Genomic DNA, 13977 nt, shown 5'->3' with positions numbered 1-13977 from the left:
CAGTTTCCAAATCCTCCACACAATTTTGTCATCCAGTGACACTCACACATCACCTTATTACTTTGACTTCACCAAATCCGGTTGAAAGAAAGGAATAAAAAATCCAGTATTTAAAAAAATCAAGTAACTGAATGATAACTTTTGCTTTAAAAATCTGATCCTTAATCTGTAATCCATAAGGCTGCAATATTTTTGTGCCAAACTCCCTTAAGCCACTTAACACTGACTTCCTACCGTAGCAACTGCAAAAAAATAAATGAATTTCCTTGCAAATGTGGCTCAAGAAAGTTTAACAAGTTCTGACCACTTTTAAAGATAATAGGAAACTTGTCCATGGCATGAACAAGTACTACCTACTTCATGCCTCACACACAGACACTAGCAGCATAATATGTCTCAAGGATGCAGGCACCTAGTTCATGCTGCTTAAGGTAAAATTAAGCAAGTAAAACCTAATCTGCTTTAAGCTTTGATGTTACCACAGCAGTTAGAGGAAGTCTTATTTTTACTGAAGACAAGGAAAAATCAAAGTCTACTTATATTTCGTGAGACTCCCATTTCCAAGGTTTTGACTCAAAAGTGGGAATTTCTTTGGGCTGAGAAAGGTAGGCATTTCCATGAATGCCAGAAACTGGTATTATATGCAGTTGATATGGAATTTAGAGTTGTCAGGTGAAAAAAAAGGTGGATGGAAACTAATATCAGGCCTCTGTCTCTACGGTTACACCTCACTCAGACATGATTACATCTTAATGAGCTTTTTTTTACACTAGTTGTCTTTTTAACTCTGCAATGAGACTGTTAAAGCTTCAATCAAACAGCAGTATTTCATCAAGCTTATAATATGATTTAATTGCTTTTGGCATTTTGAGAATAAAAAGAAATCAAGTGATATTCATGTGGACATAAGGGAGCATTTAAAATATTTTAGAATTTTCCATAGCACAGTTTTAAATGTATATTAGTAGATTGCACCAGAAACTGTGCAAGTCACTGTCATTAAAATATTATAAATACAATATAACTTTTAGCTGCATAATACATTTTTAATAAACAAACTGTCGAAACACATTCTTCACTTACACTTATTCATTCAGATCTGAGTACTGTTCTCCAGGCAAATAAAGGATTTCTATAATCCTCAATGACAAGTTAGGCTTTTTTAAAAAAATACAGTTCTCATGGAAATTAACTTTTAAAAACTATGATTAAATAACATTAAGGTTACAGTGATTTACAAGGATCAAGGCTTTCTAAATGAAGACTGATGCAGTGAGTGAGAAAGAAAACACATACTGGCTTCAAGGCAGCTTGTCATTAAGAGGAGAAAGCCTTGAGTGAACTTTTAATTTCTCAATTTCTGTTGGTTCATGTCCTAAAATCTACTAAAATATAACTTTGTTGTTGTTGTTTATTAAGCAGTATTCCAGATGCTCCACTCTCAAGTGGTTGTGTGCACTTAAGGTACAACATTTTTTTCTTTCAGTCTCAGCATGTTCAAAAATCAGGTAGATGCTTTCTTTGTACATCAGATAGTAAGGTTTTGTGCTCTAAAGACACACTACAAGGTGACCCTGTGCCTGCACTGCAGGATTGGGCTGATGTACTGAAAATTAACATGATACTCACATCAACATTTTAGAAAAGAGATTTTTAACCCTTATACTGCTGAACTGTTTCATGGAAATAATGGCCACAGTTTTTTTTCACAGAATCATAGAATGGTTTGGGTTGGAAGGGACCTTAAAGATCACCTGGTTCTAAGCCCCCTGCTGCAGGCAGGGGTGCCACCCACTGAGATCAGATTGCTCAGGACCCCATCCAAACTGACCTTGAACACTCTCAAGGATGGGGCATCCACAATCTCTCTTGGCAGCCTGTTACACTGCCTCACCAGCCTTGAATGCAGCCCACAAGGTACTTGGCCTTCTGGGCTGCGAGTGCACACTGGTGGCTTCTTCTGGCTCTAGTGGGGATCACCTGGGTATGCACCTTGGAAAACAATGCATTTTGGCTGCATAGGAAGATAGTTCCAGTATCTGGCTAAAAGAGATAATAGTGTTCCAGGTACATTATTTGATAGTTTGGAGATAAATGCAGTATTCTGGGAAATACAAGGATTCTACATCAGTTAACCATTTCAATACAGGGCAAAATGACCTCAGGCACCCTGTATGAGGGACATAACTAAACAAAAGCTCAACCAAAAAACCCTAAAATCCAAAAGGCACAATACAAGAAAAAATTTCTTCATCTTTTTTTCAGAAGCTTCAAAATTTCCATTCTGGCGGAGAAAGCCTAATATTCTATTCTATATTAGGTGTGGCATCAGTGTATTTGTCTTTCATAATTCAGGGTTAGCACATTGTTTTAGTGTCCACTATTTTGCAAGTCCATTCATGTGTTCCTGTTCAAAAACAGCAACGCCCTTCCAATCCTACAACATGCAATTTGAGGACTAGTTTACTAAAGCAGTGCTGCTTCTATTTTAAATTGTGCTACTTGTATTTACCAGTTAAGACATTGCAAGAATGGTGGTATTCTTCGAATAAACAAGGAACAGAGATGGTTGCTGGCACTGCAGAACTATTCCATACACTGTTACTGAAAGCACCGCTTTCTGATTAAATCCAGGCAAGGAATGTTGCTTCTTGAGCTTGTTACTCAGTTTCCCTTAGAAAACCTTATGCCATTAGTTCGCTCTCCAGAGACTGTCGATGCAAGGCCACTATTGTTTGATTCTGCACCTTTGAAGCTGTGGATCAGTGTTGAGAGGAGTTACTGAGGTTATTTCAAACATTCTGTTAAACTCACAGCAGCCTTCCCAAAGGAATGCTTGGCTGCAAACTACCTCTTATCCTGGGTGACAGAAAACATGAGAAAAGCTTTTGAGTACTGTTAGATTGAAGTCCAGGCAGCCACAAGTGCTGGTCAACTCAAGTTGCCACTAGGTGATTAATAGTTGTTTATTTTTAGGGCTGGAAGTAACAGGCTATCCTAAGGCCCGTGCAAGATGATATCTGAATAATCTGTGAGTGTCTCACAGTTTGCAGCAATCCTTTCTTTCTGTGCAGCTGTTTATCTGGTGTCAGTGCTCACCAGAATGACAGGATATGCCAAAAGTGCATTTAACCAAGGAGGCAGAACTGCTCTTACAACATTAGATTTTTGTTTAGTAATTGTTGTAAAAAAGAACCAAACTAATCAGAAAAGTTGCTCAGGAAATTTTGATAGCAGAAATGTTGATAAATAAAGGTGCTATATACCTGCATATTTAGTATTTGCTGAGCATAAATCTTGGAGCCAGCATTAAAGCTATCTCAAGACATTTTGAATGAATTATTAGACAATTCTGTATCTTCAAATCCTTATACACAAATATGCAATAAAACAAACAATGTAACAGATGAATTAACAAATGGAGGACAGCTCATCTGTGCTTCCAACTTCCCAGATCAGAGAATTAGAAGACCGCACAGTAAATCATACTGAGTATCTCCACACAATGCTGCTTAGCATTTAACTACCAAACACACTATTGCCCATAATTGACAGGCAGAAGCATTTTATGTGTGATGCTGTACTTAAATTTACTGTCTCTCAAAACGTAAGTCACCTATCTGTATTAAGCAGGGAACAGATGAAAAAGGAAGTGGTATGTCTGCTGCCCATTACTGTGGCACCTGATGCCCACCCAGAAGGAAGGCAAACACCCCTTCTGACCTTGAATATTCCCACTACCTTTGCAATCTGCTGGCAAACTTTAATTGTGCCTGGCACACACTTATTTTTAATGCCTGAAGCTCGTCAGCTTGTCTCTCAGTTGATTCATATACTCAGTGTCTGTTCAACTCAAACTGGTCCTGCCCCACTTCATATTTGAAAATAATTTGGGATTTAGTTGTTATTCAGAAAGGAGTGCATTCTGAGATACACAAGTCTTATGTATCACCTGCAAAATGTCCGGTCTCCCAGAAGAAATATTTTCACGTGGTGAAAGTTGGAGACTGTTCCAGAGACTCTAGGAGACCACAAATATCTGTAGTTAAGTGTTACATTCATTATTAGGTGAAGTAAGTGCATAACTGGGGATGAGCAAAGAAATCTACTTCCCCTTTCTGCCTTCTCTCTCCTTAACTATTTATACAGCTACACACAGAGCTCTACTGCATGCACCTTCTGAAAAGTTCATGCTATTTAGATTTATTTACAAGTTATTTGTTCCTTCTCAGTATATACCAACACTAAACCCAGTTGCGTTTCAGCTTTCTTTGCTTACTATGCACCAAACTTTTCTGGGCTGACCACCAATGTGCAGAATTCTGTCCAAAAGGAAGACATAAAAATGTACATGGCAATGTAAGTGAGCCCATAAGGAGGGAGAGGAAGAATCAGAGGAAAATACTATCATTTGTGAACTTTTAAAAGCAACGGCAGATTAGTTGAGTTAGCCAGTGACATATTACAATCCATGCCTGATGAGAACTGAGGCAGAAGTCTGCAAGACAATAAAATTGCATAATACTAACATTTTCCTTCATACAATTACATGTTGAAAACAGTGTAAGACAGCTGGACTACATATTCTTGTCCTTCCTTCCTTCCTTCCTCCCTCCCTCCCTCCCTCTACTTTCTTTTTTTTGTTCTTTGCCATGCAATTGCTAGATTGCTAGATAAATGAATGTTTTTGGTTGGCAGACTTCTAAGGGCATCAAAGACAGTACTAGCAGTCTCATTTCAAACAAACCAGGAAAAGTGTGACCTACTGAGCTGCTAGTCCTGTTCAATTTCTGTTCCCTTTAAGACAAAAGCAAAACTAATAGAAAATAAAAGTAACAACAAGAAGAAAAATAAACACCACTTTTCCCTTCAAAGAGAAATTAAGCTTCAGCAAGCAGCTTGAAATGTCATGAACAATGAGTTTTACCAACTCTTCTGAGACCTGGCTAACTTCCACCTGAGCATGGCCACTTTTTTTTTTTTTGTTCTTACGCTGCATAAAAGCTCAGAGTAAGTAAATTAAGTGATAAGATTACTATCTGTTCTGACCAGCTGTCTTTCCCTCTCCCTTGTTAGCCAAAAATTGCAAATATCTTGTTTCTTAAAGTGCCTATTTTCCAATCTTCTCCCTGTATTTGTGATTGCAATATCAAAGCACACCATGCATTCAAAAAGTAAGGAAGGATTGTCGTTAAAAATGGTTCCTGAATTCCACAGGAACCTCTCAAGAAAGCTGTCTCTCACAGAAATCCACTTGTCAGGAACAGCCATAATGCAGCTTAAGGAGAGGTGCTGACATAAGGTTTCCATCTGCTCTGACCTTAGTACAGATTAATGAGTATGTTGAAGACACCTTCAACTTGAACTGAGTAATGGAAGACCAGTATAGACAGTAAAAAATTCTTGTCAGTCCCCTCAGTTTATAGCACTCTTGCAAAAGAGGTGGGGGTCTTCCTGTCTGTTCAAACTAGACCATCATTAGCTGGAAGGCATAAAAAACCCCCAACCAAACCCGAAAAACACTCAAAAAAAGAGGGAAAATAGAGTCAATAAATAAGAGGGAAGAGAGAACAACTGCACCTCATTAAACAGTCAGTGAACATTTATGCAATTTCAACTACTTCAACTTCCAGGGTCTCTCCATACCAACTACTGACTTTTTCCAAAGATTTCAAAATGTCTTTCTGTACCTTTGAGGTATCACATTTATTATAATTCAGTATTTCTGCACTGGAGGTAACTTTGCAGTTTGTAGGTATGTGCACAGCAGACTAGTATACCTCAGATATTACTACACACAAATACAAATATACCCAGTAAGTCTGGCATCACCTTCCTGAAAAATGAGATGAATCCTAAATGGTAATTGGAGCTTTTCAGTACCAAGTCTTTGTTATACAGAATTACCCAGTGACAAAGTTATTTCCATCAGGCTGTAGTGATACAAACTGATTATCTCTTGAAATAGTGTGGTATATTCTGCCTTGGTTACAGAAACAGGCTGCCCAGTCACAGGCTGCCCTAAAGTCCTTCCCCACTCAGAACTACCTGACTTCAAGATGTATAAATTGATGCAGGTTTTCATTTTTTTCCCCCCAAGCCTCCCTAGACCTAAAGCACTAGGATGAACTGCCAAAGGAAAACTAGCAGAAGTATTGCATTTTTGCTGAGGGCAAATAGGACTTCCAGTTTGAGATCAGAATATCTCTGTTTCCACAGCTGCTAAATCCACATTAACATTTTTAAAAGCTATTTCTAAAGCCATACCAATAGATAAAGCATTATTTTTAGTTAAGTTCAAAGAGAAGAAGAAGTAAAGCTTTTCCTGTTCTACCTGATTTCGCTATGGCAACAGCAGGAAAATGGTAAATTCAGGAGATTAGGAGAACTATAATTCCAGCTGAACCAGCAAAAATAAGAATTAAAAATTAATTTATAATTTCTTGATTACCTACAGGCACTTTTGAACCATTCTTTAATTAAAAAAAAAAAATCAAGTCAGACCACAGAGAAAATGATAGAACTGGTATAGAACAGCTTCTCTTTGCTTAAGTAATGTTTCCACTTTAATGTACTTATTTGCTCTCATTTGCTTAACACTGCCAATATTTAGTACTGTGCAAATTTATGGAAATCTGACTTTAAAGAGCTTTATGGTACTGAGTGATTTTTAAATTTTTGACATACTTATACTGAAGTGCCTTGATGAGATTCTGGAATAAATGAAATAAAACTCAGTAGCATGTAATGATGTCTTGTGACATGCTGTGAGGTAATATAGGCAGTAACATGTCATGACTGTGGGTAAAATAATCTGAACGCTTTCACTCTGGTTTACTTTGCACAGTCTGTCCTACAACTATAAAAAACTATGAATAAAACCTGATAGATCTTTTTCTCCATGGGCATTAAAGGACAATTCTGCAACTGCAGAATACCTTACTTATATATTGCAGGAATTGCAAGACTTATGTTAGAGGAACCCAGACTGCAGTCCACTTTTTAAAAAACAAAATAAACCCAAACCAGATACTATATTTAGATTGCTATTGTGTAAATACATCATTTAAAAAAAAATCACAGAATTACAGATTAGGTCAGGGACCACATTGGTCCAGCCACTGGACATCTGGCCCAACCTCCCTGCACAAGCAGGGTCTTCCTAGAGCACATGGCACAGGTTTATGTTCAGGCAGTTCTTGAGTATCTCCAGGGAGGGTGACTCCACAACCTCTCTGGACAATCTGTTCCAATGCTTGGTCACTCACACAGTAAAGAAGTTCTTCCTCATGTTCAGGTGGAACTTTCTGTGCACCAGTTTCTGCCCATTGTCTCTTGTCCTGTTGCTTGGTACCACCAAGAAGGGCCTGGATCCATCCTCCTGACACCCTCCCTTTAGATACTGATAGACACTGAGGAGGTCCCATCTCAGTCAACCTCTTCTCGAGACTGAACAGGCCCAGCTCCCTCAGCCTTTCCTTGTAAGAGAGATGCTCCAGTCCCTAAATCATCTTTGCTGCTCTCCACTGGACCTGCTCCAGGAGCTCCCTGTCTCTCTTGTCCTGAGGAGCCCAGAATTGGACACAGCACTCCAGATGTGGCCTTACTAGGGCTGGGTACAGGGGCAGGATCACCTCCCTCGACTTGCTGGCCATGCTCTTCCTAAGGCATCCCAGGATCCCACTGGCCTTCTTGGCCACAAGGATCATGGACAGCTTGTTGTCCCCAGGACCCCCAGGTCCTTCTCTGGAGAGCTGCTTTCCAGCAGATCAGCCCCCAGCCTGTACTGGTACACGGGGTTATTCTTCCCCAGGTCTAATAAAAAAAAAAAAAATCTAAATTAATAAAAAATTCTAGTAGAAGAACAGATGTGGTGACAGTAACAGAAAAGTTTTAAATTTTTGATATCACTGTGTGGAAGCCATGACCAATCTAACAACATTTGCTGTCTTAAATAGCAAAGATTCAGAAACTAAACCAAACATCTTTTAGTAATTGTTTACATTACCCACTTTTTTTTATTGCAGGTAACTAATCTGACTTTTGTATGTGATCTGAATTTAACAAGAACATGCTCAAAATATTGCTACAGTTGGGTTCAAACCTACACAAATATAAAGCCTGCAATAAAGAAATTATATTTCCCTTTGCTTCCCCAGAGGAAGAAGGAATCAATCCATGTAACAGCTGATCAGAAAATGGACACAAAGCAATGCAGCAGCTATAGAAAGGGCAAAATAATCATATGAAGTGTTGGGAGAGAGATATTCAGTATGTTCTTGAAGACTTGCTTAGTCCTTATGTAGAAACCGTTGACAGGTCATTCCAGAAAGACATATAATAAATAGCCAGATATGGTGCAAGGCTACTGCACTATCTGGGAAAAAGAACAGTTGTTCATAGGAAAGATTAAATAAGTTTGGTCTTTCCAGCCTAGGAGAGTAAAGGCTGAGGACAGGGTACTGTCCTCTACCAACACATCAGGAAGACTAATGCACTGGGTCTAGAAAAAACTTCCAGTGAGAGCAGTGGGACCAAAATACTATAAATTATTTAAAAATTACACTTGGTATGTTTAACAAACAAGTTATAAGATACGGTGTTTATCATAGCTGGGGATTAGACACAGTGAGAAAACCATAGACATTTCTGAATGCAGTACATAAAACTAGTAATACAAAATGCTCTCTCAAGCAATCTGGAATGATATCACTGCTAACAAAATCAAACAGACTCAAATGTCTTTTCTCTACCTGAGGAAAAAAGACAAACATCTGTATAATATGATATATATTTATAAAATGAGATACCAGAAAGTCATCCAGAATGCAGAAAGAGTTTAAAAAACGTAATATTAAAAGAAATCTCCTTTTAAAATGAACAATATGAATTTGAACCATGCTTAGTTGCCCACAGACATAGCTTAATCATTTACTTTTCATAAATAATAATGGCTTGTCTGATTTTTATCAATGTTAACATCTGGAAATTGCAAAGGTTCTCTACACTTTAAATACATAAAGACAGGCAAACTTTTCTAATCGAAGAAGTATATTCAACTTTTCTAATTTCACTTTTTGTTTTTGCTACACATACCACTACCTCAAGCTCTTCTGGTTTGGTGTTATCCAGATTACTCCTGCCTAATCCTCCAGCCTAAAGCAAATAGAACAATCAAAGGTATGTTGAAAGAAATGAAATAACCACGAAACCTCTGAAATATGTAATAGCTTCATCACCAGTTCCTTGTCTTAAGTTTTCAGGGAGAAAACCCAATATTATCTTTAAGCAATACCCATGCCAATCACACACTTCATATACCCCACTCCCCTTTTTTTTTAAAATTTAACTTATGAGTTCTTCTTAAGGCCCCGGTTGTAAAGTACATAGCTCATAAAAGGTTCCTGGGACCAGGTGACCATCTCATCACCCCGGTTCCACCTGGAGAAGTGGACTCATTGTGGATACTGCAGCTCATAAAGTGCACAGCAAATCCAGTAGTAAGTGAAGGTACAAAATTCTCAATGGAGAGGTTGTGCCCGTAAACCAACTTCGTGGCAAAGTGTGACAGGTGGAGAATAACGCAATCCCTGCCATCCCCAACAAGCTTGCCTGCAGTAAAAATAGCTGAGTAGGGCTGAACATTTTCTGCTTACAAATTGAGCTAAATTTAACAGTAAAACTGAACAAAGCAATAGCAACTGAATCAAATGTGACAGCAAAAAACCCATTTTATGCACACATTTTATTACAGTTCTTAACTTTGTGTTTGTATAGTGAGTGAATTTATGCTTCAGCACGTCTAAAACTGAATTACAGAGACACATACAGTGGTAATTTTCTTTACAGTCACCTACTAACTGAATGAGAAAAAAGAGAGCAACTATTCTAGAACAAGTGTACACTCAATTCCTTTGTTTTACCTGTCCAGTCACTTACAGAACAAAAATATTTATTGCAAGGATGAGCTATAAAGTGTCAGATATCAGATTCAAAGTGTGAAGAAAGATGCATCTCTAACTACTTTCATACACTGCTCCTAGAAAGAATCCTTTTCATTACACTGCTTCTGGGATAGTTAACAAAAAGAGGCATGAGAGATGAGAGTGACATACTCTCACTGTAGATTTTCTCTTTGTAAAGACAAAAGATATGTGAACTAAAAGTGTGGTGTGAAACAACTGGACAATAATTGAAATAAAAGTCCCAAATGCACTATGTTAGAAAAGCAGAGTTAAACCATTATCCTCACTCAGCACTAATCGGCACTGCCAACAAACTTGCAACAAAGGCTGATGATAAATAGATCCTAAATGATGGCACTTATATTTTCATGCAGTTTCAGAAATACTAATGATCTAAGATAAGTTATGTAAGGAGCAAGCAACCACCTTTCCTGATTTTGTATCCAGAGCTTAGTGAAATAGTATGTATTTTAAAGATTTTCCCAAAAAACAAGAGAAGCAAACTCAACAATTTTAGTGTACTATCAGAAAGGTGAGTTGAAATATGAAGCTCTTAATTTACAATAAATATTTTTAACATTAAAGTGGCTTTAAAAATCCTTTACCTTTTGTCAATTCCAGGATTTCCAGATGAATCTGAAAAAATCAGTAATTCTCATGTTGGACTAACTTACAGTTAAATGATCTATGTAGTTTTATATTTTACATATTTTTACCACTTCTGTTAGAATCTATTCACTAGATTCTAACAAGTAATTTTAAGAGATTGTCAGGAAGGCATGCTTGATAGTTTACAGTTTTTTCACTACTAAAATAAAAACAATTGATGAATTGGAAAATTAAATGCCAGTTTTAATAACAGTACTTTGAAGTAGAGACCAAACTTGTTTTGGGATATTTCTGACTTTTTACTCTATTTTAACAAGGTCATCTTTAAACATATCTTTTTATTGTCTCGCCCATAGAGTAGTTATTATAATCATGGAATCATACAATGGTCTAGGTTGGAAGGGACCTCAAAGGTCATTGAATTGGAAATCCCCCTGCCATGGGCAGGGACACCTTCCACTAGACCAGGTTGCTCAGAGCCCCATTCAGCCTGGCCTTGAACAGTTCCATGGATGGGGCATCTACAACTTCACTGGGCAACCTGTTCCAGTGCCTCACCACCCTCATGCAAACAAATCTTTAATACCTAATGTAAACCTACTCTCAGTTTGAAGACATTCCCTCTTGTTCTGTAATTTCATGCTCTAGTAAAAAGCCTCTGTCCATCTTGTAGGCTCCCTTCAGGTACTGGAAGGCCACAATTAGATCACCCTGAAGCCTTCTCTTTTCCAGGCTGAACAATCCCAGTTCTCTCAGCCTTTTCTCACAGGAGAGGTTCTCCAACCCTCTGATCATCTTCAAGGCCTTCCTCTGGACTCACTGCAGCAGGTCCATGTCCTTCCTGTGCTGGGACCCCAGAGCTGGATGCAGCACTGCAGGTGGGGTCTCACCAGAGCAGAGCAGAGGGGCAGAATCCCCTCCCTCTCCCTGCTGCCCACGCTGCTCTGGATGCAGCCCAGGACACACTTGGCTCTCTGGGCTGGGAGTGCCCATGGTGGGGTCATGTCCAGCTTCTCATTCACCAATCCTACCTTTAGAATAAATGAGGGGTAAATATGTGGCTCTCAAGAATGGTCTTATGGGAAATGTGTATTATGTTTACTGTTACTTGATGATGAAATGTCAACAGACTAAAATATTTCTTTAATTAATTACTCAATTCAATAAAAGCATCAATAGTTTGCCTGGTTTTAAAATACAATTTCACTACAACACATTGAAAGAAATAATACTAACATAAAAGCCCTGCCATGTGCATTAGTCCATATTAAACCACAGCCTCCCGGCCCCTGGCATTAGGCTATTGTTAAAGGTCTGACAAACCCACAGCTACAAGGAAATTCAGAGATCAGAATGAAAATCTTTACTTACCACTTTGTGCCTAGATATAATTCACTGTCTGTATTAAGGATAAGCCAATAACTCTATCTTTGTAGGTTTAATATAAAACCATTAAAATAGATGGTATCTTAAAAAAATAGTAAGGAAACATTAAGGATGTTGTGAATACACACACATATATTACACAGAACTGTTTACATTCTGTGGTGTTTTTTCACAACATGGGGGGGGCAAAATGGTTTTGATTACCTCACTAAACACAAATGAAGAAATATTGACCATTCAATCAGGAGTTTCAGGCATTGGACTGTATGATAGGGACCTTCCAAACACAATTGAAGAAAATGTACCTCATAAATAATGCTCTGCCCATTAAGGCAAAGACAGTCAACTGACACTTCACATGATGCAATATGAAAAAACAAGGTGGCCCGCATGATGACAAGGAAATTACTGCAACAGTTCAAAATGGAGAGAAAACATTAATGAACAAAAAGTTCTCTTTTCACAATATATATTGTTTAATATTTCAGATTTTTCCTCCTGTTTTGAAGAATTCAATCTCATTCATGATTCCTTTACATGAATGGAAGGTAAACAGATGTACTGAAATCTCTCATGACACTACAGCATTTCACTGTTGTTTATTTTAATTTCTGGCATACATTATGATCCATACTTAACGGATTCTCTGTTTTTATGCCATTTTGATTATATCAGCATGTATTTTAGTCATTGATCAGCAACTCCATTTGTCTTTTATACCACAATTTGACATCAATGCAAGAAATGGGATGAGATGCAAACAAAACTATACAGAATTACTAAATAATAGTTGATCAAGAATTATATTTGCAATGCATGACTTGTCAGAATCAGATTTAACAGTAGGTAATGAATGCTTCTTTGTACTTCCATAAATTTGATAGAAGAAAGGTTGCTTTCAATGTTCAAAAAAATTGCAATTACCAGTTGCTAATCACATCTGAGGATTATTAGTCTTTTTGACTAAGAAGTCAGGGATGACATTAGATGCCTGCCTCTTTATAGTTACTGTTATCAGTGACTCGCTGATCTCAGGTGGATGTCTAGTAAAGAGTACTTCTAACAAAACCCTGCTGTAATGCTCTCCAAACTCAGCTTGGTGGCAGGGAGTTACTTTTGCAGTTGTTGTTCCCAACTGTACAGACACCAGAGAAGCAATGAAGAATGAGCTGTACCACTCACTAGTTGGCTGAGCAAAATTTGGAAACTAACCGCACAACAGTCAACTTGACATCAGACTCAAAATGAAGAGTTTTAGTGCAGAAGTCACCACAACAAAAGAACTCAAATATGTTTTGATTTAGCAACATTAAAATGTAATCATTTTTGACCAAAATGAAGAAATTTTTGAAGAAATTTTTCAGTTTAGTTTGCTGAAACATATTTCAGCATTAAATAGTATTTCCCTTGATCCCCCTCCTCTTTCTTTTAACATGTTGGCATGTGGTTAGCATCCTTCAAGTCTAATGAAGTACTAAAAAGAGTGGAGGAGGGGATATGATTCTCCAGAGCCACAACAGCTATCCACATTCACTACAGAACATTGCAGGACTGCAGTTGTTGCTTTATTAAAAATTACAGGAAAGAAAACATTTCAAGTTCACCCAAATAATTGATATATTCTCAGCTGGACTGAAGCAGACATTTCACTTTGACTTTTATAGCAGAAATGTTGACACTTAGGAAAACTTTGTTCTCTGTCCAAAACTGCTCCCAACAGCCAACAAAAAAATTCTTCAACCAATTTTCTAGAGTGACAAAGATTATTTTTAAATAAAGGAAAGAAAAGTACTATAAGAAATCAAAGAAACAGGTCATTTTGATATCCAATAACCAAAAGGAATGTTTTGGCAGAAATTAACTTATCTCCACCACAGTCTGATGAAGCTTTTCAGATTTTTAGTACTTGCTTATCTTTGCTAATACACTCAAGCATGCATATATCTTCTGAGAGTTCTGCTTTAATGGCTGAGCTTAAATGGCTCAGCTGACAGGATATGTTAAAAGACACCAAAAA

The 13977-nt window shown here is 37.7% G+C and overlaps 1 protein-coding gene across 6 annotated transcripts in view; it reads right to left on the bottom strand.

Annotated features, from left to right (window-relative positions):
• Nucleotides 1–13977, bottom strand: part of CDIN1 (CDAN1 interacting nuclease 1) — a 135210-nt gene that overhangs the window by 16588 nt on the left and 104645 nt on the right. The window contains exon 11 of one of the 6 annotated variants that reach the window (XM_039552333.1): nt 10571–10601. The exons of the other annotated variants lie outside the window; for them this stretch is intronic. Coding sequence (XP_039408267.1) covers nt 10577–10601 — 25 coding nt within the window. The 3' untranslated portion in view covers nt 10571–10576. Of the gene's footprint in view, nt 1–10570; nt 10602–13977 lie in introns of those variants that run through there. 6 annotated transcript variants of the gene reach the window in all.

Source organism: Corvus cornix, chromosome 5 (genome assembly GCF_000738735.6).
Source record: "Corvus cornix cornix isolate S_Up_H32 chromosome 5, ASM73873v5, whole genome shotgun sequence".
NCBI classification, from domain to species: Eukaryota; Metazoa; Chordata; class Aves; order Passeriformes; family Corvidae; genus Corvus; species Corvus cornix.
Note: the sequence above shows the minus strand (reverse complement) of the source record. Positions and strands in the feature narration are given on the sequence as shown.